Below are 24,878 nucleotides of genomic sequence, written 5' to 3' on the forward strand. Positions count from 1 at the left end.
CAAAAGTTAAACGGGCGCTTGGATGGTTTGCGCTGGTGCGCCTCCTCGCTGGCTGACTCTCCCTCGGAGAAGCACCATCCTCAGCTCGCGTGAAGGTGACGGCATAGGCCGGTTGGGCACGCAGGTTTGAGCCGCCCGGAGTCTGGGCCCATGCGCGGCCTGGCTCGGATTTCCCTATATTCCGCCTTTCTTGCATTCGCAAACGGGACAAACCCATCGTCCATCTTGTAGCACGACCAAAGCCGAAAGAACTTACAGTCTCCCGGCTCCTCGTAGTAACTTCTTGAAACCTTGTTGTTGCTCGACAATCCTTGACCAGGATGGATTTAACTGCTGATTTCAGCCCTTACCGCGCCGATGGCAAGCTTGTAGGTTGACACAATGCCGCTAGAGCTTCAATTTGAGGAGAACTGATCTTGCTGCCAGTATGGCTTCGTCTGTGTCGTGACCGGCGCCGCCCAGCCCGTTGGACGGGCCATCGTTGAGGAGCTGGCAGGTATGAGCTCCAACTCTCCCACTTGTAAGAAGGGAATCTAAGAAGCAAATAGCCCATGGTGCCGCCTCTATATATGGTATGGCTTCCCGATCTTGTATTGGAGAAAAGCATGGTCGTCTGAACAAGACTGACACCTTGCAGTATGCGACAAGACGACCAGCGATGAGACGTTCAAGTCCCTCGTCACCAAGGTTCACCAGGAGCATCCCAACACCAAAGTTATCCCATATCCATTCAACGTGGCCAAAGAAGAAGAAACGCTGGTCCTCATCGACGAGCTGCTCAACGCCTTCGGCCGCCTCGATATCTGGGTGTCGTCGGCCGGTCTCCTGGGCCCACCATCCATCGCCGAGACGACGCCGGCAGATCTGCAGCGGTGCTTCGAGGCGCACTCGATGGCGCCCTTCTTTGCGCTCAAGTACGCGCCCCCGGCCATGGCCAAGCTGACGGAGAAGCAGGCGTACCCCAACGCGGCGCCCAAGACGCAGAAGTACGGCAGCATCATCGTCATCAGCAGTGTAGCATCGTGGGGACCGAGTTACACCATGTCTGCGTACGGGGCCCTCGGTGTCGTGAAGGCGGGCGTCGCGGTTCTCAAGGGCACCGGAGTGAGGATCAACTGCATCTCACCAGGTCAAATTGACGTTGGCCTCGACTTAAACGGGGTGAGAGTGGGCTGGCAACGGCAAGCGAGAAGGCCGCGCTAACAAGGAGTCTAGGTTGACATGAAGGGAATGAACTCCCAACTCCCTCCTGCAAGATTGCAAGGTAAAGAAGTGAGTTCTCATCGAGCATCCAGCAACGTTTTCATTGACTGACACTGGTCGCAAAAGTTGTCGGAGGCTAGCATCGGCCTCGAACGACCGGGAAGTCCTCAAGAGGTGGCTCGAGTGGCTGGTTTCCTCGCCTCGGGCTTTAGTTCCTATATCACGGGGGCAAATCTGGTCGTCGACGGGGGCTCCTCGTAAGTGTTTCTCACCTAGATGCAGCTCGTGACCAGGAGGTTAGCTCATCGATATCACTTAGTGCCATGAACCCGCTTACGGTACCACTCGGCAAGGCGTAAACCAGATGTAAAAGGTAGCCAGCCAGGCGTGGACTGCGGGGTTACGGTTGCAGGATGCCGCCGGGAGTGCGTAGCAGGATGTTAGGTCATACGGGGAATGTCCGTCCAATCCGGTGTTGTCTCCCAAGAATGTAAGCGGCCTAGATAGGCAGGACGTTTTGGGGTCGAAACGAAACATCGGCGATGGTTGGAGAAGGTCGAATCATGGCATTGCGGGTTTCTGTTCCAACATTGATAGCAAAGAAATATTACTTTGGGAAACGCAAACGGAAGTCGGAGACGGCCGGGGGTGTTGCAAATGGCACTCGGACCTCATAAATGGAACATCCCAGTAGCACTTTTAGAGGGCGCTTCCACCAAAACAACCGCCGGGAATACACTAAGCGCACCAGCTCACGGGGCTATCATCAGCCAAGCAAGCACTCACAGGCACTGCCTGCCATCCTAGATCAACAACCGCATCGTGCCCGTATCCATAGAGTCTGATCTCCACCCCGCCTTTTCACCACCTCACTTTCATCCCCTCTCTCACACATTTTTCAAGATGGCCTTCACTCCCGAGATCTTCGACATCGCCAACGAGTCTCAGACGACGGAAACGGCCAAGAAGTATGGTCTCACAACCGCCGAAGTGAAGGAGCTTCATCAGAGGGCGACGGCGGCAAAGGCGACGGCCTATTGCCCGTACAGCCAGTTCCGTGTGGGCGCAACGCTTCTTTCCAACGATGGCCAGTACACCGATGGAGCCAATGTCGAGAATGCCTCCTACCCTGTTGGCACATGTGCCGAGAGAGTAGCATTCGGCAAGGCCATCACGGAGGGTATCCGGGGGTTCAAGGCCGTTGCCGTTGCCACGGACATTGAGGTCCCCTGCAGCCCGTGTGGCATGTGCCGACAGTTGTGAGTCTACCTCTGCGAAATTCTACAGACGTGGCATGTAGCTTCATTCAGGCGGCTTAGATGATGAAATAACCAAATACTGACGACATGTGTCAACAGTATCCGCGAGTTCGTGGACTTGGAGACGCCGATCCTCATGTTCAACAAGGAAGGCAAGTATGCCGTGATGAGACTGGAAGCGGTAAGTCTTGTGCCAAAAGGAAAGCTTGATGGGAATGTTATGCTGAATGTCTTGAACAGCTCCTCCCTCTCTCATTCGGCCCCGAGTACCTCCCGCCCCCAGACGTCCTGCAAAAGAGCCGCGCCGGCGGAGTATAGGCAATCAAGCCGCCTACTCTCCTTCAACCCGATCTATGCTGTACATGTATATGTACTTTTGGTTTGAACTCCGTCGGGAGAACCAGGTCAGGTTGCAATGAGGTGTTCAACCGTGTCTTGTTTTAGGGACAGTGGTACCAGTTGGTTATCACATACTATGCTGGCATGAATTGGAGTTGAGGTTGAATGGCGTAGAGATTATGATGCGATACTGGGCCAAGGTGTGGGGATAAGAGACTTGGGCTGTATAATGGCAAGATGACTGTTTGATTAGATGGTGAAATACACCAATCTGTCGAAGCATTGTATCGGTTCGCAGTAGCAGGCATCAGGTTGTCCGGGTCCTAGGTTCACGCCATGTCACCCCAGTCTCCAGGCATCACACGTGGCTTGTTCTTTGAATTTATTTAATGAAAGCAGTTCAAATGCTATACAGCTCATGTCTGTTGAGGATGACCAAGAGCTGCCCAGGTCTGGTTAGGAAAAATAGCCTCGCGTAAGGGCACACGGAACACCTGCGTTTGGACCCCATGTGAGTAAAGCGGGCGAGGAACGAGAATCAGAGAAGGCTAGGTGAGCCAGGCCAGCCAGAATTACTGTTGTACCGGCCGGTCTCGTGAGCATTTTGAACTCAAGCATTCATCCCCTATACCACGGGCCACTCTTCTAATCCCATAAAGCATCATCGACATCTAAAATGTTCTCAGAAACCACAACCTCTGTACTTCATGTCTCATGTATTTCATACCTAAGGTTACCGATCGTGCCTCCTGACTCAAGTCAACAAACATGCAGTAAAGGTAGCCCCAAATAATGCCTCTTACGACTTTACCACACCCAAAGGCTATACAGTTGGCAAGATTTGCATCACCGGCGTGGCCATGTATGCTCTGCTCGCAGCAGACACCTACTATGTCACACGTTCGCAATAACGGACGGCATGCTCCTCAGTTTCGGCGAATCCTCCAACTATCCCACTGAAACCCTCGACCAACATGGGGACTGCCTTGAAAACTCTCATAGCATTATATAGCGTGCTCGGTGGCTGCTCCTACTGCAAACCCAGTCATTACTTCGTCAATGGGCAGTCAGTCGGTACAAGACTGACAACAGATGAACGTTTCGTCGCACAAGGTTGTTGAGGAGAAACGAACCTAACTGGTTCGAGAGGGAAAATAATAATCTCATATGGCCAACAAAGTCTTCCTTGCTTGTTACTGCTTCTTACCGGCCATAGTGTGCAATATCGATGCCTTGTTGCCTACTTGAGTGAAATGCCTTCACCTTAGCCTACTTGATTTTGAAACTCGCGTATGTTATCCCTCGTTGTCTCATATGCCAGTTTCCATGTAAATCCCATTGCCAGACTCAGGGAGGGCATCCTAAGGAATGGTCATACTGCTCAAATACCATAGGCTATGCTTCAATGCCATCTACACCACCTTTAAAGCCGTGAGATATCCTTGAACATGGAGAAACCCGATGATGTCTTTGTTGTCCATCTCAAGATACCTCTACCAATTCCAGACCGAATCGGACGTTAGGTCCATGACGCTTGATATCGCGGTCTAACTAATACTGAACGGGCCTATCCAAACGCTGAACCTACAGCCCATCCTTCGCGTGAGATGTCTCGTCGGTCTTGTCAGACCATCGTCGTGGCTTATGATTACAAGGCAGACTCGTCTGCATCGACATGCAGCAGCGCGTTTTCGTTGTAAGTGCTGAGCCACGGTTTCCCCGTCTCGCACCCCTCTTGTCGATATGGCTCCGAGACAGGGAGAGAGCCTCTGCCGTTTAGTTACATACTGCCCCTGTAGTTTTAATGCGAGTTTCAATCCCGCTCCCTTGCAACCCTAAAAAGAACTACCTAAAACGAAACGAAACAGAAAAGGGGGGTCGGGGAGGGGTAGGCCTGACAGCCAAGAGGACGGAGAGCAGGAAGACGGGACGTTTGGCCAATTTTTCTTCCCCTAAAAAAAATTCAGGGAACGAACACTTTTCCTCACCCTTTCCCTCCTCCACCCAAGGTCTATCCCGCACACAACACGAAACCCTGATCTGCGGAACCACAAAAAATTTGTTGGCGCAACTCAGGAAGAGTCTGCACAATTACGAGACTGCATTTTCTTTTGTCCGACAAATCCCTGGGAGAGAGACAGACTCCTTGTCCATCTGTCTCACGGTCCATGTTGAGCAAAGGCTTCCTGTGGCTTTTATGTGCTGCTGGCAGATGGCCTCTGGTACGTGTGGCGGGGTAAAAACCGTTGTCCCGCAAGAGCACAGCGATCCCCCACTAGGAATTTTGACAGCACTGGAGGAATCCTCGTTCACGTTGGGATGAGGACAAGCCAAGAAAGAGCTTGACAACAGCCTCAGGCACTGTCTTCACTTTTGTTCAACGCTCGGACCAGGCTCTCCATGAGTTATACCCTATATAGCCAACCACGCCAACGCATCCTGCTCTCGTTCTCGCCTTTCGGCCTATGGTTGAATTGAATCGTTTCCGAACCCGCATCTACCAATGGTGGAGAAATCTCCGGACGTTTCTTTAGAGTCGTCCCTGCCGGCGGTAGGTAGCAAAATGCAGACAAAAAGTGCGCAAAGGCGGGCTCGAAGACAAACCCTCGACGAACCGGGAAACGCATGGGTATTGGTGCTACTAGCACTGCTGTCCCCACCTACAGCGAGAAAAAACCACCAAAGACCAGTCTCTCACCGAGAGGAGCAGGCTTCCTTCCACGCACTGTACTTCAACAACGCATTCACCATTCCTGCCATTTCAACAACTGGCATTCGAGTTCGAATGGTCCACCCACGTGGCGCTCTGCCCGCAGCCCAACCTCCCCATCTCCTACGTCAGGTAAACTCTTGTTCTGTGCTAGGCTCCATGCCAGGTATGCTGCCCCGTGGGCTGGCTTCCCAAGTCTCACGATAAGGGGTCCCAAGCCCTGCTCGGGCCCCCATGCTTCTTGACGCACGGCGTGTTAGTGTTGACGAGCGCCGGCCACTTGCAAGCCTGTATGGTGGGACGTCGGAGGACAATTCTCCATTTCGGCTGGACTGCGACTGCGACAATTCGCCCTGCTCGTTCCCGAGTACCCAGCCCTCTGCATGTTCCCCCCCGCTTTCTTCGCTGGAGCGTTCAACAGTCGACTAGAAAGAAAGTGAGATGTGGGCAAGAGGGGAGCATCGTGGGCATCCTACGACACAATCCCATCACAAGTACGAAATACATCCACACGTCGTTAACTGGTCGTAGAGATACAGCGGCGTTCACTTTTCACTCATCAAAGTCGAGGGACAGCGAGTTATTTTTTTTTAAAGAGCAGATTCATCGTGACGTGGCCCCTACGTACAGTGAGACTAGGAAACTGAAAGTCAAAAACTAGAACCCTTGCCAATGATTCTTTTAGGTACCAGTCCGCCGCACCTTCGTTGGTATTAAGGTGCCAAAAGACTCGTAAGCCCTTTCCGCATGCAAGCCAGTTTTTCAATTCCACCCATGAGCTGGGGCGCGCCCGGCAGTCAACCAAGAACATGGTGAAGCCGGCCACGCCCAGTGGCTCGCCAGGTAGCCTTCCCGCGATCTATCAACAAACAAGTCCTGATGAATCTCGAGTAAAAACACCCCCCAACGTCTTGCCAGATCCGGTGCGTGGTCGATCTGAGCAGACCAAAAGGGGCTTGTTTCGTGCAAAAGGGAGAGGGAGAATGCGTGTATCCGTGAAAGCGTTACTTAGATGAGGTCGGCAACGTTCATGGGCATCTCCTCGATCTGGGTGCTGTAGAACTGCTCAATCTCTCTCATCATGCGAACATCCTCGGCGGTAACGAAGTTGATAGCAACACCCTTACGACCGAAACGACCACCACGACCGATGCGGTGGATGTAGTTCTCGCGGTTGGCGGGGAGGTCGTAGTTGATGACCAGGGAAACCTGCTGGACATCGATACCACGGGCCAGAAGGTCGGTGGCGATCAGGACACGAGAAGATCCGGAACGGAACTCCTTCATAATCAGGTCACGCTGAGCCTGGTCCATGTCACCGTGCATGGCGGAGACGGTGAAGTCACGGGCAGTGAGCTTGTCGGTGAGCCAGTCGACCTTTCTGCGGGTGTTGCAGAAGATGACGGCCTGGGTGATGGTGACAGTCTCGTACAGGTCGGAGAGGGTGTCGAGCTTCCACTCTTCCTTCTCGACGGCGATGTAGAACTGCTTGATACCCTCGAGGGTAAGCTCGTCCTTCTTGACGAGAATGCGGACGGGGTCGCGCATGAACTTGGTGGTGACCTCGAGGACGTCCTGGGGCATGGTGGCAGACAGAAGAACGACCTGGGTGCTCTGGGGGAGCAGCTGGAAGATGTCGTAGATCTGCTCGGTGAAACCACGCTGGAAAGGGTTGTTAGCATGCGATGGCATGGATCAATATGCCGTGACGTGAACTTACAGAAAGCATCTCGTCGGCCTCGTCGAGGACGAACATCTTCATGCTGTCGGTCTTGAGGAAGCGGCGCTGGATCATGTCGTGGACACGGCCAGGGGTACCGACGACGACCTGGGGACCATCTTGCAGGGCCTTCATGTCGTCACGGACGCTGGTGCCACCAATGCAGGCGTGGCACTCAATGTTCATGAAGTCACCGATGGCGACGACGACCTTCTGAATCTGCTGAGCAAGCTCACGGGTGGGGGCGAGGATGAGAGCCTGGCAGGCCTTGACGTTGGTGTCGATCTTCTGGAGGACAGAGATGGAGAACGTGGCGGTCTTGCCAGTACCGGACTGAGCCTGGGCAATGACATCGTGGCCTGGTTGAAGGGTGAGCGGGAGTTATTGCGCAAAAGGATCAGTTGGTCAACGTACCCTTGATGACGGGCATGATGGCACGCTGCTGGATGGCGGAGGGACGCTCGAAACCGTAAGCGTAGACACCTGGAAGAGCGAGGTTAGCGGCAGAGTCCACGGTGCGGGTATTTCCATCCGAAAATTTTGAGCGTGGGAAAACATACCACGGAGGAGCTCCGACTTCAGGTTCATGTCATCGAAGGAGTCGACGGTCTCATCGTAGTTCGACTCGATCTGGCCTGGAAGGAGGAGTAGTGTCAGCGACTCGAGGTCTTTTGGAATGCGCCGGGCGGGGGCGGCGAGATAGAGAGAGAAAGGAGGGGACGAAGCGGTCGGCCGGTTGGGCGGCGATCCTCTGGTTGGAGAAGAAGCCTTCACGAGCGACTACCACGAAGCTCGAGGTATGATCGCAAGACTTACCCTCAGGCACATCCTCAAGACCCTTGTCAGCCATGATTGCGGTTGTGTTGTGGAAGAAATCTAGATCACAAGCACAGCTTGGGATCTAGAAATATCGTCGCGAAGGTGGGGTTTGGCGAGGGGTTGGAAATTCGCAAACGTCTCGGTTGGAGAGTTTTGCGAAAAGGTCGACGAATCGAAATCTAAGAATTAAAGTCTCAACTAGATCCGATACTCTTGGCGAAACGCAAGAGTAGAACTGAATCTAGGAATAAAGGTGCGTTTAGTGTTGGGTTTGTTCGTGGGGTGATGGTGCACGTTGATTGTCCGGTGGTGGGAGGTGAAGTTTTTATCAGCAGCCGCAGGAATTCTTGACCACGTAAAAAAATTTCGCTGGGCGGCGGGCGGCCCCTCGATTTATGCGGTAAGCGAGGTGGCGCTAAACGGAAATGGCAGGAACAGTGATTAGGGCACACCCGCCGTACTGCCTGAGTGAACAGAACGGAGAGCCACTAGCAGTGCAGCAGCCAGCCAGCAGACTCAGCGGACTCAGCGGGACTCTACAACTCTGCAGCACTGGAAGGGCCGGAGATAGCATGGGCGGCAGGGGCAGCAAGAGGCACACTTGTCGCGCTTGCCTTCTGAATTTTTTCTCATTTTCTTTGCCGCTTGCTTACCCTGCCACGCACCCCAGGCCCTGTTGTGGCGGAATGCCTGCAAGAATTTCATCTAGACATCTTCATGCATTAATTGAGTCACAGATCAAGTTTACTGAAGCATGTGCCCGCCACCCACTGCTGTTCCTGCCGCTCGTACCACCTGCACCCGCGATGCCAGCGCAGTGACATGATTTCCCGTGCAGGTTTTCCTGGCTTGTTTTCTTTCTTTGTTTTCTGACGACTATTTTTTAACCAATTTTTTAACCTTCAGTCTCTCTGCTTGCCTTGGTTCTCCAACGCCAGTCCCCCTCCCCCACCACAACTATCCTTTCCCAAAGCAGCAGGCACATGTCATTGTCCCGTCAATATTCTACCTGCTGATACATGGCGAACGATACTCTCGTGCCACCCCATGGCACTCTATCCAATGGGAGAACCAATGGCCATGCTGACAACACCAACGGTCTCGACTATGACTCAAAACCGGTTGAAAATGCAGTCACTTTAAATGAGTCAATCCCTACGCATCCTTTGGGTGTGAAACCGCTGGGCAATCAGTATCTCTCGGACCGTCCGAACGCTCGGAAGAACATCGGATTCTTCAAGATTTTGCCTGATGAGGCCCTGATGATCCTCTTGGACTATCTCGACCAGGAACGTCTGAGAACACTGGGGTCAACCTGCAAGTTTCTCTATGCATTCTGCCGGTCCGACGATTTGTGGAAGTCGTTGTTTATACAGTAAGTCAGACAGTTCCGAGCTTGAGGCGGTAAATCTGGGATCGGGATCCTGGTGTTTATCGCAAGCGCTGTGAGCTACGCCGTGGTCCCTCATTACCGGTCACCGGTTCCCACAGGTGAACGCGGCCCAGCCTGGGTCGAGGTTCCTAATGACTCTTCAGTGTGACTGGCTCATAGACGCGATGACAACAGCACACTAGTCCATCACATCTTGGCATGTAAGTGAGAGTCAACTGCTAACCAAATTCTAGGTCCCATAGTTCGGACAGGTTCGATGGCAAGTGGCAGGGGACATGGAGGGCCACCCAACTTCGGCTGTCTCCTGAGCAGCAGTCAAATATTGACTGTAGCAATGTCTTCTCCGATGTCCTGCATAGACCATTCGTTTGCAGTCATGTGGACTTGACACAGTTTACCTCGAGAATACCAAAGAGCAACCTCATCCGGCGCATGGAAACTCTTACATACGATGAGTTCTCTGAGAAATGGACGGAGACGCCCTTCGTCTTGACCAACTATATCCAGGCGTGGCCGGTCTACCATGAGTGGAACATGGATGTCATATCGGAGCGCTATGGCACCGTGGAGTTTCGTGCAGAGGCCGTGGACTGGCCCTTTTCAACCTATCGCGATTACATGGAGAACAACGATGACGAGAGTCCTCTGTATCTTTTCGACAAGAAGTTCGCTGAGAAAATGGAGATTGGGGTTGGCCACGAGGAAGGGGCGGCGTACTGGAAGCCAGAGTGCTTCGGGCCCGACCTATTCGAACTTCTGGGCAGGGAACGGCCAGCCCATCGCTGGCTAATCATCGGCCCAGAGAGGAGCGGATCAACCTTCCACAAGGACCCAAACGGCACCAGCGCATGGAATGCTGTGATTCAGGGCACAAAGTACTGGATTATGTTCCCGCCCACGGCTTCGGTGCCAGGGGTTTATGTTTCGCAGGACAGTAGTGAGGTAACGAGCCCCCTGAGCATCGCAGAGTGGCTCCTCGAGTTCCATGCAGAAGCCCGTCAGTTGCCCGAGTGTATCGAGGGTATCTGTAAGGAGGGAGAGATTCTGCATGTGCCAAGTGGGTGGTGGCACCTGGTTGTCAACTTAGAAAGCGGTATCGCTCTAACGCAGAACTTCGTCCCCAAGAACCAGCTCTCGGAGGTCGTGTCCTTCCTTAGAGACAAGCCAGACCAGGTCACTGGTTTCAAGCAAGACGTGGTGGACCCATACGGATTGTTTGTTGAGCGACTGCGGCAGGATCAACCGGACCTCCTGGAAGAAGCGCTCCAAATTATAGAGAAGAGGAACACCCAAAAGAAGAGAAAATGGGAGGAAGCGGTGGGCGGAGGTGACAGCGAGACCAACGGGGGAGGCTTCAGTTTTGGATTCGGGGGTGATCTGGAGGATGACGAAGTGCCTTAAGTCTGCCAAATGACAAAACGGCGTCTTAGTGCTGGAGGCTCATGATACACCTACTCAAGTGGCGTACTTTGGAAGGCACAGGTCTTTCGAGTCCAGTACAGTCCCCCTCGAATCGCAACGACGAGCCGATCAAATTTCGAGTTAGTAGAGCCTGGCTTGGATGTCATACAATCTGGTGATGTGGAAGGGTTGACAACGTCGACAGTTACATTGAAGGGGATCAATAAGGCGTCAATCAGATACACATGTCCGAATCGGCAGATATCTCAGTATGTGGAACCGGACGTGAGCCGTGGTTGGCTTAGGTAAGGTGCGTGAAACAAGGAAAAGGGTGTAACGACTGGCCAGAGGTAGAGCTGAAAAAGAGTTTGTCCTTACTTTGCCTTATGTCAGACAAGCCAGGATCCTGGCGATGACATGCCGTCGCCGATAGCCTACTTGCTTGTTTATCGGTCTCTCGTGCAATTCCTAGCGGCGCCTGTCTCGTCGCTGAACGTAGGGCGTCGTCGTTCCTAGCGAGTACCCATGGAATCAGATGAGTTCGTCCAACAGCACCTCAAGGCTGCCGCCCAAATGCTATGTTTCGACTGGGGGCTTCCCCCTTTCTTCCTCTTCTTCTTTTGCCATGAAGGTCGTGCTCTAACCATTATATTGCGTCAGAGAAATCATTGACCTAGGTATACTGTTCTCTGCTGGGATTTGCCTGTGGATGTGTACCTACACTAGTAGTGAGTCTGAGAAGTGACAGGACAGGTGAGAGAAGAGTGTGCCACTACAGCCAGTAGAGGGGCGACCCCACGTTCGAACCCTGATCACTCAGTGAATGGACTGTTGGATCCCTCCCCACCCTTTGGATTGGGATTGGGCATGTCCCACGGTACGTACCTTATTGCACTGCTACCACCGGCTGTCTGACACCGGGCCCCCAGTACCCCGACCGACCCCAGGAGCTGTTGTCCGCCAGCTGGTCGGTGGTGCCTCATCCCTTCCTACACCTGGGCTCACATCGACCTGCACCCACATCCAGCGGCAGCCCGTCTTTATTACTAGTGTAGGTAGTGCGAACAGCAGCGCAGCAGCGCAGTGCAGGAAGCACGCACGTACCCCAAGCACCCGACCGCAACTCACCTTACCTCCCGCCGCCCTCTGGTGGCCCCGTCTCCGTCCCAGTTCCTGGTCCCAGTCATCAGCTGAAGGGGGACGACGTGCACTTGGCCGTGTTTCCTCCCACCACCCAAACTATCATCTCCAACTCCAACTCTCCCCGATTACTCGTGGTTCGCTCCCCTTGCCTTTCAACGGCTGACAACAAAGCTCGCGAGATAGCGAGGCACAAACAAACAAGGCACACACCGTCTCTGCCTTTGTGCCGGGAACATCGACCGCCTCATTCAAACAACAAGCTCTCGAGACGATCCCCCCCCTCTGCCCCTGGCTCCGAAACCATGTGACGGAACCATCGAGTCCCGCCCACCAACTTCGTTCCTATCACCATTTCGCTCGCTCGTCTTCGAACACTTTGCTCTTCGAAGCACATACCAAGCTGTCGCTCGCCCCTGCTACTCTTAATATCGACGTTACTCAACCGGCCGGTCCTTTGCTCCAAATCATCTCCAACGGCGATCCGCGAAGGCTGACATTCCGACGTCAACTCCCAACCCTGCTCTGCCTACCTGCCGCTACCAGTGCCACTGCCGCGGCCTTCCCGCCGCCTGCCTTCCGTAGTAGTTGCTCCACCCCAAGACCGAATACCATACATAGACGCGCCGCTTCGATCTCGGCTCAAACCTTACATACGCATACAATACATATCCTTAACGCATCTTTGCTGCCTGTTTCTATCCTTCAAGGGCTGCGCTTCGGCCCCGAACCGCGCAATCATGGTTTCCGACGAGCACTACGAGATTTGTCTTCCTATCCTTCAGGATACCACCCTCGAGGACGAGGACAAGACGGACAAGCTCGAGGACCTCCTGCGAAGCCAGACGACCTTGAACGGCTCCTCACTAGATAATGCGATCCTCGATGTATTATGGCGATACCGTGATGGAGGTGGAGCTGCCGCCTCTCCTCCAATCCGCCAAACCATCCTGCGGCGACCATCACCTGCACCCTGGCGCGGTAGTGCCACCCCTCTTTCAGGCTCTCCGCGCCTTGGAGTTAGCCCACTTGCTCCCCCAGGCTTTGTCCCCTCCTTCACCCCGTCCTTTACGAGAACGAAATCATCGGCCGCCTCTCCCTTCTCCTCGCCGAGACCTTCCCCGAGACTCGCCTTTGCGACGCCCGCTATACCTCATAGCCCGAACCTCAACGCGTACGAATTCGCCAGCGACAAGTCGCCTTCCCAAGAAACCTTTGGCGATTACCAGACGGAAAATGTAGAGTGGCTAGTGGCAGATGATGCCATCAGCGTTACATCATCCGTTGGGACCTCAAGTGGTTTGAACGCTGCCGCCCCTGAGTTCTCGTCCATGTCGTCGCAACAAGCCGACATGTCTCCCTATGACATGCTCCGCTCAATCCTCGGCCAGACACGGACTGATGAAGAAATTGAAGCCGCCCTTGCCGTCCATGGATATGATCTCAGTGCGACGATTGTGTCCATCATGGAGAGCCAGGCGCAAGAAAATGGCTATAGCAGTCCACAGCCTGAGGAGAATAAGGTCTCTCTCATTGGGAAAGCGTTGGCCGCTGAAGGGCGCCCTACCACACCAGCCGGACAACGATCGGGCGTCATTTGCAAATTCTATATGTCCACTGGACAATGTCTCAGGGCAGATTGCAGATTCAGCCACGACTTGAGCAACCACCTGTGCAAGTGAGTACATCCAACCACCTGTTATTCACGTAAAGCGGCAACTAACATGACCTTCTAAGGTATTGGGTTATGGGCAACTGCTTAGCAGGTGATACATGTATATTCTCTCATGACCCAGCGCATCTTATGAACAAGCTGGCGCTGGACGGAGCTAGCACACCGCCGACCAAGCAGGCCAACTTGACTGATTTCAACTTATTCCCAGCACTTCCACCGGGTACCCCTGAACACGTCGGCGGCTACAGTGGAAGTTCGAATATTACCATTGGCCTTACCCCACCGCCTGGTCTGAAGCCCTTCTACGGGGGAGAAAGTCCTCGGCCCAGATCTCGTCCGGGTAGCCGACACCAACAAGCTAGGGAACCCGTGGCCCCCTCGCTGGACGATGCAGACGCGTTTCCTACCTTGGGCTCGGCTGCCGCAAAGCAGGGCAAGAAGCATCATGGAAAGCGCGGCGGTCACGGCCACAACCACAAGGAGAACTTCCCACCGAACTCCCTTGCCGAGATTGTCAAGATGTCACCATCCCCCGGTCCAGCTTCGCTTCGCCAAGACCTAAAGAAGATTGGACGGAACGGGAGCTCAACCAATGTCCGAAACGGGGAGAACAGTGCGGCAGCCCAAGCAATTCCGAACCCGAAACACATCCCGTGGCTAGAAACTGGCGAAAGAGCCAACAAATCCTACCTCAAGGCTCGACAGGAAGCCATCAAGCACGGCGGTCTCAGGAACAAGTTCCTTCAGAGGTAAGATGGTTTAACATTGATGTTCATGGCGACTCTAGCTAACCAGTCGGTCAGTGCCGCACAAGCCTGGAACCGCAACGATGCGAGGGCTGCCAAGGCTCTGAGCTTGCGGGGCCAGAGTGAGAATGATCTTATGCGGAAGGCTCACCGAGAGGCAGCTCGCGAGCTATATGAAGAGCGCAACAAGGCCAATGCGAACAGCGTCGAAATCTACGTCGATCTGCACGGACTTCACCCCGAAGAAGCTGTGGAGTACTTGGAGCGGGTGTTGATGGAGAATGTCAAGGAAAGCAGGCCGATTTACGCCATTACAGGCACAGGTCACCATAGTAAGAATGGCAAGGACAAGGTCGGCAAGGCAATCCGCAACTTTCTGAACGAATGGAGATACGCCTACCGCGAATTCTCTGTCCCTGGAGACCGCAATAACATGGGCGGGATTTTAGGTATCGATGCTCGAAGTTACGACAAAGCTCTGGCTCGCGAGGGGACATCGAGCGCAGACGACAGCAAGGAGGAAGTTGATATCTTGAGTCAGGGTGTGGAGATTGGGGATGGCAAGGTTAGGCTTCTTGTGAGGGATCCTCCGAAAGGGCCCAGTGGGCGTCGATGACGGCTGCTAGGTGGATAGAAATCACAACAAAGTAGAAAAGAACCAAGTAGAAAATGCCAACAAGACGCTCCCGGGAGCAAACTCCTCTATCAAAATCGTTTTAGGGGCGGCCAAGGATGATGGGGATAGCAAGAGATACTTTACAAGAGGGGAGGCTAATAGATCCTGGCCGTGCCTAGGTAGAGTTCATGCAGGGAAGCCGCATCCAAAGCTTCCAGCTCGTGTGGAGCCCCCACAAAGACTGGATTGTTCAGGACCTTCGGGCGGATTTAGGCCGGGCGTCAGTCGGTTGGCAGGCAAGCCGATCCGGACGGGATGCACCGCCAGCTGCCATTTTGGGGTGTGCGTGCATGCGTAGAACCCCCGCCGGTACCTACCTTAGGTACTCATGACGGGCTATTGAAACCGTTCGCAGGAACATGAGACAGGCTCATTGCGTTTCCTATGAAACGGAAACTTCAACCATCTTGTCAACGTCCCATGAGATCCGGCCTCGGTTTTCCATTTGGTGTCCCTAGCTTCATGTGCTTTAGAATCTAGGCCCTTTGTGAGATAGGGACAAGCAGCGTAAACCGGAGTCAATAAGCTTGAAGAAGAACCCCGGTCGATTTCCCCGAAAGCCCGCACTGACGGACCCGGCGAGGATCTAAAAGTAGACGCTTGGCTCGACCTTTAACGCAGCTTTCGTTGTGGCTCAGCTTACCTCATCGCAGTGGGTGAAGGTCAGCTCCCTCGACATTGGCACGCATGCCTTGGACGTAGCTTCCAACCTACACACCTCGTTTCCGTTCCCATTCGACTTACCAGTTCGAAATGGCTCTTACAAAGCTTGAATAAAACAATTGTAGATCTGAGCTGAACGACGTCAAGCCGACACGATATCGACTCGTCCCACGAATAGCTTCTACGTCCGGAGCCTCCGGTCCCCGACGCCAACCCTTCCTTCTTCTCAATCGCTGCCGACGCCGCCGGCGAAGACTCTCTACGATGCCGGCCGACTACGAGTCCGCAGTGCGGGCGCTCTCCCTGTCGCCGAACCCCCCGTCCTCCCCCTCCGAAGCCCACGCCGACGCCCGCCCGCCATGGGTCCGCAACATCGGCGGCACCTCGACCACGACAATCACTTCAGGCGGCCGCCGCACGTCTGCCGCCCGTTTTGGCCGCCAAAGTTCGACATCGCGACGAACAACAGCTCTCTCGGGTCTGAATCGCGGCATGCGCTCCGCGGTCAAGGCCGGCAACCGCCTCTGGAACATGTACATCGGCCTCAGCCCCGTCCAGCGTGTCGCCGTCGCCGCCTTCCTCCTCGTCGTTAACGTCCTTATCGTTTTGCTCCTCGTCTACTCCCACGCAATCTTCAAGTGGCTCGGCCCGGTCTCGCAGAAGTGGCGTGCGCTGCCCGGCGGCTGGCTCATCATCTGGGCCTTTACGTTCCTGACGGCCTTCCCGCCCATGATCGGTTACAGCACCGCCATCTCCATCTCGGGCTTCGTGTACGGGTTCCCGCTTGGATACCCCATTGTCGCGACGGCCACAGTCGCGGGGAGCTTGACGGCGTTTTATACGAGTAGGGGCATCTTCAGCGGATACGTCCACCGGCTGGTTGGGCAGGACCATCGGTTCATTGCGCTGGGGCAAGTGCTGAGGAAGGACGGGCTGGGCATGTTGACGGCGGTGCGCTTCTGCCCACTGCCGTACAGCTTGTCGAACGGGTTTCTGTCTACAATCCCGTCCATCAAGCCTTGGGCGTTTGCGGCCTCAACGGCTCTCGCCAGGTATGCACACCCCCTGTCCTCGCCACCAATTACCCCGGCCGTCATTTTGCTAACATTCCGTAACAGCCCCAAATTGCTTGTCCATGTCTTCATCGGCAGCCGCCTCGCCCTCATTGCTGAAAACGGCGACGAGATGACGGCCGGCGGCAAGGCCATCAACTACATCTCCATGGTCTTCGGCGGCGTCGTCGGCCTCGTCGTTGGCTGGCTCATCTACCAGCGCACCATGGCCCGCGCCGCCGAGCTGGCCCTCGAGGAGGCGGAGGCGAGCGGTCTCGTGCCCGGCCACGATGACGCGCCCGATTACTCGGACGTTGAGGCTGGCCTCGTTGACCCGGAGGACGTGGCGGCGCTCATGGACGATGACGACATCTCACTGTGGACGCGCGAGGCGGACGAGGACGGCGGGTATCGTGACGATGATGACGACAATGAACATGAGGCCAACGGGGGTGGGAGGACAAACCAAAAGGTGGCTGCGGAACCGTTTCACGACGAACACGATGGGAAGGGGAACGGGTTCAAGGATTCGGATTAGGCGTTTTTCGGGGCTTTTTCATGATGCAATTCTCTCGGCGGGCGAAAGTAGACCTAGATTCGGCGCCAAACTAGACCTTGATTCAACACATTGCGTCCACGACGTAACTTGTAAATGACAGCCGACAGCTTGAGCGGCTTCACAGTGAGCTCGGGATGCCCCGGAGGGCGCAAGTATTCTCATGATATCAGTGGTCTCATTTCTGGTCTTGTGTGGTATCATACGGACGAGTTCTGTCTGCTTGTCCCTCCTGCGTCCGTTCGTTCCGTTCTCTTCGTTCTCGTCAACTTGTACATAAAAGCTCGTGCAGCACACCACGAAAGTGAGGCCCGACTGAACAAGTCCAAAATAGAAAGCTAAAATAGTAATAAACAACCCCCGGTTGAATGAAATCCAAAGTTACCATCCCAACGCCTTCGCTAAAAACCAAACGGACGCCCCTTTCCCATACCATTAAGAGTGTTTTTTTTGTGTAGCGGGCGATTAAAGACGAGAAGGACAGGAGGGCAAAAGTTCAAGTAACTACTGCCTCCCTTGGAAATGTTGCATGAACTGGATTGCCTGCTCAATGGGATAGCCAATGAAGACCGGGCCGGTGAAAACCATCTGCGGTACCCCATTGGAGTTGAACTGCTTGCTCGCGTCCAGCGGCGGGTTGATGAATGTCGGCTGCTGTTGTTGAGCAGGCGCGCTCTGAGACGGCTGCGGCTTGACAGGAGTCGACGGCAGCTCAACGGGGTCCGGGTCTACGTGAACAAAGGTCTTTTCTCCGGTATTCGGCGTCGGCGACGCGAATCCCATCGCCGCCAGTTGGGCGTGGTCGAACGGGCATTTGCCTCCGGCTTTTGGTGGCGATGCGTTGTCGCTCATCCCATTTGACATAAAGTTGGGCGCAGGCGTAGGAGAGGGCGGCTGCGCCTCCTCGCGGGCCGCGGCCATCGCCGCCATCTTGGTGTGATCAAAAGGACACTTACCAGTCTTGGGCGCCGGGGTTTCTTCGTCCTCGGAGCCCGATGGCATGAAGACGGGAGCCGGCGGTGGCGAAAAAGGCCGGTCTTCGCCGCCAAGACCGTGGGACTCGTAGACTGGAACAGAAATGCCCCATGGCCGGCTGGGGGACTCGCCCACTCGAACCTCCTTGAGAGGACGGTCAAAATGGCTCTGCCGAGCCTCGTCGGTGTCTATGGGTTCAGGCAGGGACTGCTCAGCATCCTCAGTCTCGGACGCGGTGACAGCCTTCGCCCAGTTTTGCACCCTCTCGTTCGAGGCTCGGTCAATCTCCTCCTGCTCCTGTTGCGACTCCGGCAGCATGGGTTGATGCAGAGCACTAAGCCCCTGAATCATGTTGACCAAGTTGCCGTATTTTGCATCCAACTTCTTGATCTGTACCTCGTTCTTCTGGTATCTTCTTACGCAGACCTCATGGCTGCGAGGGAGTTCGTGCTTGTGTGTTTCGACGTAATGTGCGATCTCTTCGGGGGAGTGTTGATCTAAGTAGCGTATCGGGCATTTCGCGGGCGAGTCGACAGCGCCAGGAGCCGGCTGGGATGTAGACTCTTCGAACATGGCGGCGCAGATGGGGTCTGCGGAGTGGTGAGGCGTAGGATCCTGCGACCCTTTCTCCTCATTATGCGCATCGCCAACGCCATCGCCTTCCGCCTTGGGTGAGGAGAAGGGACATTCTAGAGACCCCTTCTTTCCCTCAATCGTAAAATCTTGCTCGAGAACGGTCGACATGGAGGTTCCGGTCCGGGCTTCACGGGAAGAAGTTTCTCTGCTAGAGTCGCTCGTCTTGCTCGTTTCGCCAATAGACGTGAGTTGCTGAGCCACACGACGACCGTCTCGGATGATGAGAGCAATCTGATTTCTGGTATCCAGTTTGTTGCGCTTCGGGAGGGGCACGGGATTTGCGTCTTCTAAAGATGGATTTGCGAGCTCCGGCGGGAGCTGTAGCTTTGCCAGTACTTCGGAGATTTCGGGGGCAGCCGGTGCATGTTTGTCGGCCAGGTACTGGTACTGTGAAATTGTCGGGTCAGCAAGACTTATCACCGAAACCAGCCGAACGATGAAATGAATAGTTGTGAATTCGTAGTCAGAAAATGGTAAAAGGATCGGTCTTCGCTCCTCGTGTAAGGAGCTCTTGATCTAGAGCTAAGGTTGTTCATCACGTAGAAGGGGGGTAGGAAGGATGTCGCAAGCGCAAGAGACTCTGCTGACAAACCCCTGCGCGTTTCGTTTCAAACGTACCTGCTCGTGGGCGAACCTGAGCTTGTGCTCCAGGATCGTCTTCCTGTCGGTCAGGATCTGGACTTCATCGGCAAGGGCGTTGAACGATTCGACAAGCGTCTGGGTGAGATGTATGTAATTCATCCCACTGTTGGTGGCTTCGCGCTCGGAACATGTGGGAGGCGGCATGAAGTGGCGGGAGGAGGCGGTATTTGATGCTCGGGGTGATGGGGAGACTTTCCTTTGCCAGCCCATCTTGCCGCCGAACGCTTCCCCAACTTGGGACTTTGGAGGTTCGCTAGGCGTCCGTGGAGTCCGACCTAGGTTTTGCCGAGCCGAGCACATTCGGATCGCTCGCGGGGGTTGATGTCATTGGTGGACTGTTATCCGTAATCGGTGGTAAGCTTATGTAAGGAGTCTAGAACGGCGGCTACCTCTAAGAAACGGAAGACCCTCGAATCGTAAAAGGCCCTTGAAAGGAGATCCAACCAAGAGAGCTCTCGAACGGGAAAGACAAAAGAGCAATGCCAGCACGTTTCATGCCATTATGTTCCTTCTCGCCCTCCTCATGGCTAGCAACTTGCTGTTTACCCGGCAAATCTCAGGAACTCGCGGTACAAAAAAGGTTCTGGGGCGGCTGCTCCTTGACAAGTAAAACAACTACAGTGACATCCTGTGCCACAATGCACGAGGTTTGTTTTTCTCTCGACATATCTATCTTTGTCTCCAAATGTCTCATTCCCATGGCAACCATTTATAGTCAGGAGTCTTGGTGACGGTGGAGAACCCGTCCATGAAGCCCGAAGGCGGGAGACGTCACTGGTAAGAACCATCGCTACAGAGCCGGAAAGGAAAACTGAACAAATGACTGTAAACCCCAAATGAAGTTGCACTTTGATGAAAACCCTACAGGGTCTCATTGATTATGCTCCTGCCGGTCCGTGCAACTAGGCCTGATCACCTTATCTTTGAAGAATCAGGTAATGCTCGCCTGGACATCAGAGCTACACTTCAACTGCTGCCCTGAAAGCCTGTGAGAATCTTGAATTCAATTTAATCCTATAGATTCCAAGGGGTATCGCAAGGGACTAGAGAAAGCTTAGACTCACACAAGTTAAGGAAGAAGGTGGGATGAAGACTCAGAAAGGTCAGTTGAGGGCAGTGTTCAAATAGAAGATATAGGCACTGTGAGAACGGGCCCAGTTGCCCAACTGAGAAGGTGCGACATCTCACTGCACTTTATCTTGTACAATCGTCTGGGCGGGGTCCTCAAGGTCCTCTGAATTGTGGACAACACACCACCTTCCATCCGAGCAGTGTTAACAACACCCCTTCTGTTGATCATTCGACTCACCTAGGCTTCAGTATCGTGCCGTGGCAATCATGGCCTCCAGAGCAATCAGCGCAGCGAAACTGCTCAGCAAGAGATCACACGTCATTCCAGGTAACACCCCCCGAAGCGTAGTCGTAAGACTCGATAAAGCCCAGAAGGACCACTAACATATACAAAGGCCAATTCCTAGTCTCGGAGCTCTTTTTTGAGGTCCCTAAGGATTACAACAACCAGTCTTCAGGTGTTCTTCAGCTGTTCGGCAAGAGTGTCACCAAGCACGAGAGGCCCATCGTCGCTCCCAACGAGGCCGAGAAGAAACAGGCTGAGCAGAAACCATGGTTGGTGTTCCTACAGGGAGGACCTGGTTTTGGTAACCCAGAGCCTCAAGACAGTCCTGTCACCCATACAGCCCTGGAGCGCGGTTATCAGGTCCTGTTTCTGGACTATCGAGGAGTCGGGCTCAGCTCGCCGGTCTCCGCTGCCACCCTGGCTCTCCAGGGCAATGCCCAGAAGCAGGCCGATCACCTCAAGTTGCTCCGTCAGGACAACATTGTCAATGACCTAGAAGCTGTTAGAGCGTGTCTGACCCACGACTTCCCCGAAGAGAAAAAGAAGTGGTCTCTCTTCGGCCAGTCGTTCGGCGGCTTTGTCTCTCTGACTTACCTTTCCAAGTTTCCCCAAGGTCTGCGAGAGGTCTTCCTCACTGGCGGACTTGCACCTGTTGGTAAGAGGCCTGAGCAAGTGTATGAGGCAACCTTCAGGAAGGTCGCGGAGAGAAACAAGGCCTACTATGAGAAATACCCTGAAGACATCGAATCTGTCCATCAGGTGGCCCGTTTCATACAGGAAAACAAGCAGGTTGATCTTCCTGGTGGCGGGCTCATGACCATCCCAAGACTTCTCACCCTGGGAATTGCTTTTGGTGCTCACGGTGGGCTTGACTCGGTACACTCGACCATATTTAAGTTGAAGACGGACCTCGATCAATTCGGCTTTTTCACGCGTGCTTCCCTTACAGACTTTGAGCAAGCCACAGCGTTTGACAGCAACATAATATACGCCATCTTGCACGAGGCAATTTACACTGAGAAGCCGGGCATTGCGTCCAACTGGGCAGCTTATCGGGTCGGCAAGGCTATAAAGGAGTTCTCGTGGTTGGAGCAAGAGCCCACGATTTCTGAATACACAGGCGATCCTCTGTACTTCTCAGGCGAGATGATCTTCCCGCTTCACTTCGAGACATATCCGGAGCTGATCAAACTACACGAAGCTGCCGAGATCCTTGCCAAGTTTGACGAGTGGCCCGACCTGTATGACCAAGAGCAGTTGCGAAAGAACACGGTCCCAGTATACGCTGCTGGTTACATCGATGATATGTATGTCGACTACGAATTCGCCAAGGAAACCGCGGCCCTCGTGAAAGGGACCAAGGTTTATGAGACGAACCAACTCTATCACTCGGCGCTGCGTGGTAGGACAGGGGACGTTATGCGGGAGCTTTTCAGGCTGAGGGACGACCCTATCGATTAGTCTATACCTCGAATCATCACCACATGATCACACCATTTAGAGATGACAAAGAACTAAAGTTCTCCCTCCCGGCTCCTCTGATCAACTTTCCTGTCACTTCCCATCCTTCTCTGTTAGCTGAGTGCCGAGATGTATTCCGGAAGACGACAGACAACAGGACTGAAAAATCCGCGGACCACGTGAGCCACCGGGTTGAAACTTAAGAGAAAACGGTGGCATACTAACCGTGTCTTTTGTATGTCACGCAATGAACACCTCGAACCTTCTCACATGGGTATCTTCGCCGCTGTCTTCTTCCAAAATCCACATCTCTTCTCCAGCTGTTCCAGGCTAGCAGTCGCGAAACCTGCCGTGTCGACCACCCATTCCTTGTTGTCCTTGAGGTATGGTACGCCCGCCGCCGTTGAAGGCGATAATTTGAGGGCATTTGGGTCACCAGTCTGGAAAAAAGAAGCGAAAGCGCCTGGAAGCGCCGGTGTCAGCGAGGAGCGGTCAATGATGAGCAAGACGCGTGGCAAGGCCACTTACCAGCATATCCTTGATAACGAGCGGGATCCGACTTCTGAACTGCGTTGATCTGGTTCCACTTCAAACTTGTCAGTCGCAGTCTCACCTAACATTGCCCGAGGAAACTCACCCAAACGGTATCGCTGGCATGCTTGGACGGGTTAAGCGAGTATTCGCCGAGCCATCCACCCTTCGGCGCAGCACCGGCAAACCAAAACGCCGGGCACGACAGGACGACGTCCCGGTAGATGAGGCCTGCCCTCACATAGGTCGTGTTGTACGAAATCGTCTCAGTGGTGCCAGCTGTAGGATACAGCCTCTTCACACCTTCAATCTCGCAGTCGCCGAAGCCGGGAAGGAACCCTCTCAACCACTTGTCGAACGAAGCCTCGCTGGAGTTGAAGGATGGCGATCCCGTATCCTTCGCGTCTTGGAGACCAGCGGGCAAGAAGTTCTCGCCTTCGTGTGTGTTGTGCATTGCGAACGCCAGCTCCATGTTTACCTTGCCTCCCGCGGCGGCTGAAGACAGCGGCTCCTGCAAGAAGTCCCCATCAATGACGGGAGACCAGGTGAAGGACGAAGTGTTCGTCACATGGGAGCTTGAAATGATGAGACTGGCGTCTCGGATGGCCTGAACGTCGGCCTTCTTAAGACAAGCCAAGCTATCGGGGCCGGCGCATCCCGTACGGGCAGCAAGCTCGTCATAGAGAGCCTGCGCTTCGGGGCTGTCGTACTTGTACGTCTTGGGCCAGAACGGGCTACTCGCCATCGCCTTCCGGAACAGCTTCTGCTTCCCTCCCCTGCCAAGGGCTTGAGCCAGAACGCTGCCGCCGCCCGCTGACTGGCCCCACACCGTCACATCGTTGGGGTTGCCGCCAAACTGCTGGACGTACTTCTTGGTCCACTTCAACACGGCCTCCTGGTCCAGAAGACCCGGGTTCAAGTCCGAATTGGGGTCGGCCGCGATCTCCTTGCCGGGCAGGAGCCCGAAGGCGTTGGTGCGGTAATTGGGGTAGATGAACATCATATCGGATGAGCTAGAAACGTTGAGGATAGGGTACGCCGAGGGCGGAATGTTGAAGTAGGCCGAGCCCTGGATGAAGCCTCCACCATAGAAGGTAACAACAACAGGCTTCAGAGGCTGGTCTTTGGCCCAGGGGCGGGAGTAGAGGCCGAGGTACAGGCAGTCTTCGGAACCGTTCACCTACACGAGCCGGTCAGCTAATCGCGATCCTAACCGAACCAACAATTCAGGGAGTAATACTGTACGCTGAGGGCACATATCAAACGGTTGACTAGAGTCATACATGCCGCCCTCCACAGCCGCTGGGGGCTGGGGCCCTCGGAAACGGTTCTCGCCCACGGGCGGTGCGGCGTACGGGATCTTTTGCCAGTACGAGATGTTGTACTGCTGGGAGTAAGCGCCCTGGAAGCTGCCATAGTCGAGGTCCGCGACGAGATGCGTCGCCTGCTGCTCCTGGCGTGCCTGGACGGCAGCGCCGGATACGCCGCAAGTCACGGCGAGCGCGGTGAGCACCGCGGCGAGTGTCCTTGAGGTCATGAACGGCATAGCTGAGCGACTTCTATCTTGTTCCGTTTAGAGAAGCCGGGGGAAGTTCGAGAAGTTCGGACAGCAAGCAGCGCCTTAGCAGCAGAGGCCATCATGATGGATTGCGGTCGCGGTCACGCAGGTTTATATAGCCTCATCTGGTACGCCGGGTTTGCTGGGCAATTTAACCTGCCTGCTTCAATCTAGGCTATATTGTCACCTATCCACCCGACTAACCATCCAGTCCGGCCCCGCGCTTCTAGTACAGCAACGCACCTCGCTGCTCCTAGGCCCCGGGGAAGAGAGAAGACAAGAAAAGCTGTCATAGTCCTGTTCTGTGGGGTAGCTAGCGCCGATGGTGGGGTCCAGGCAAGGGTTCCCCTCTCGCCTCTCTAGCCG

The 24,878-nt window shown here is 54.6% G+C and overlaps 10 protein-coding genes across 10 annotated transcripts; 7 read left to right on the top strand and 3 right to left on the bottom strand.

Annotated features, from left to right (window-relative positions):
• Positions 1–320: 320 nt before the first annotated feature.
• On the top strand, positions 321–1,562 carry ColSpa_02370 (3-oxoacyl-[acyl-carrier-protein] reductase FabG; the record flags this gene model as incomplete). The annotated part of the gene is made up of 5 exons (XM_049268582.1): positions 321–368; positions 427–496; positions 638–1,161; positions 1,330–1,460; positions 1,523–1,562. 5 exons carry the CDS (start codon positions 321–323, stop codon positions 1,560–1,562), a joined length of 813 nt encoding a protein of 270 aa, XP_049124539.1.
• A 544-nt stretch (positions 1,563–2,106) lies between these two features.
• Positions 2,107–2,780, top strand: ColSpa_02371 (cytidine deaminase; the record flags this gene model as incomplete). Its single annotated transcript, XM_049268583.1, has 3 exons — positions 2,107–2,462; positions 2,562–2,643; positions 2,703–2,780. 3 exons carry the CDS (start codon positions 2,107–2,109, stop codon positions 2,778–2,780), a joined length of 516 nt encoding a protein of 171 aa, XP_049124540.1.
• Positions 2,781–6,519: 3,739 nt separating this feature from the next.
• ColSpa_02372 (ATP-dependent RNA helicase eIF4A) lies at positions 6,520–8,081 on the bottom strand (the record flags this gene model as incomplete). The annotated part of the gene is made up of 6 exons (XM_049268584.1): positions 6,520–6,810; positions 7,075–7,173; positions 7,232–7,590; positions 7,646–7,714; positions 7,792–7,866; positions 8,048–8,081. 6 exons carry the CDS (start codon positions 8,079–8,081, stop codon positions 6,520–6,522), a joined length of 927 nt encoding a protein of 308 aa, XP_049124541.1.
• A 988-nt stretch (positions 8,082–9,069) lies between these two features.
• On the top strand, positions 9,070–10,844 carry ColSpa_02373 (F-box protein; the record flags this gene model as incomplete). The annotated part of the gene is made up of 2 exons (XM_049268585.1): positions 9,070–9,425; positions 9,686–10,844. 2 exons carry the CDS (start codon positions 9,070–9,072, stop codon positions 10,842–10,844), a joined length of 1,515 nt encoding a protein of 504 aa, XP_049124542.1.
• Positions 10,845–12,724: 1,880 nt separating this feature from the next.
• ColSpa_02374 (uncharacterized protein) lies at positions 12,725–13,666 on the top strand (the record flags this gene model as incomplete). Its single annotated transcript, XM_049268586.1, has 1 exon — positions 12,725–13,666. One exon carries the CDS (start codon positions 12,725–12,727, stop codon positions 13,664–13,666), a length of 942 nt encoding a protein of 313 aa, XP_049124543.1.
• Positions 13,667–13,788: 122 nt separating this feature from the next.
• ColSpa_02375 (polyadenylate-binding protein-interacting protein 7) lies at positions 13,789–15,021 on the top strand (the record flags this gene model as incomplete). The annotated part of the gene is made up of 2 exons (XM_049268587.1): positions 13,789–14,408; positions 14,463–15,021. 2 exons carry the CDS (start codon positions 13,789–13,791, stop codon positions 15,019–15,021), a joined length of 1,179 nt encoding a protein of 392 aa, XP_049124544.1.
• Positions 15,022–16,008: 987 nt separating this feature from the next.
• Positions 16,009–17,334, top strand: ColSpa_02376 (golgi apparatus membrane protein tvp38; the record flags this gene model as incomplete). Its single annotated transcript, XM_049268588.1, has 2 exons — positions 16,009–16,796; positions 16,863–17,334. The coding sequence occupies 2 exons, from the start codon at positions 16,009–16,011 to the stop codon at positions 17,332–17,334; spliced, it is 1,260 nt and encodes a 419-aa protein (XP_049124545.1).
• A 522-nt stretch (positions 17,335–17,856) lies between these two features.
• Positions 17,857–19,749, bottom strand: ColSpa_02377 (uncharacterized protein; the record flags this gene model as incomplete). The annotated part of the gene is made up of 2 exons (XM_049268589.1): positions 17,857–19,350; positions 19,582–19,749. The coding sequence occupies 2 exons, from the start codon at positions 19,747–19,749 to the stop codon at positions 17,857–17,859; spliced, it is 1,662 nt and encodes a 553-aa protein (XP_049124546.1).
• A 1,194-nt stretch (positions 19,750–20,943) lies between these two features.
• On the top strand, positions 20,944–22,423 carry ColSpa_02378 (proline iminopeptidase; the record flags this gene model as incomplete). Its single annotated transcript, XM_049268590.1, has 2 exons — positions 20,944–21,004; positions 21,084–22,423. The coding sequence occupies 2 exons, from the start codon at positions 20,944–20,946 to the stop codon at positions 22,421–22,423; spliced, it is 1,401 nt and encodes a 466-aa protein (XP_049124547.1).
• A 266-nt stretch (positions 22,424–22,689) lies between these two features.
• Positions 22,690–24,500, bottom strand: ColSpa_02379 (carboxylesterase patB; the record flags this gene model as incomplete). The annotated part of the gene is made up of 4 exons (XM_049268591.1): positions 22,690–22,863; positions 22,952–22,990; positions 23,061–24,134; positions 24,195–24,500. The coding sequence occupies 4 exons, from the start codon at positions 24,498–24,500 to the stop codon at positions 22,690–22,692; spliced, it is 1,593 nt and encodes a 530-aa protein (XP_049124548.1).
• Between the last annotated feature and the right edge of the window lie 378 nt (positions 24,501–24,878).

The sequence above is a fragment of the Colletotrichum spaethianum genome (assembly GCF_022836535.1).
Source record: "Colletotrichum spaethianum MAFF 239500 DNA, contig04, whole genome shotgun sequence".
Taxonomy (NCBI): Eukaryota; Fungi; Ascomycota; class Sordariomycetes; order Glomerellales; family Glomerellaceae; genus Colletotrichum; species Colletotrichum spaethianum.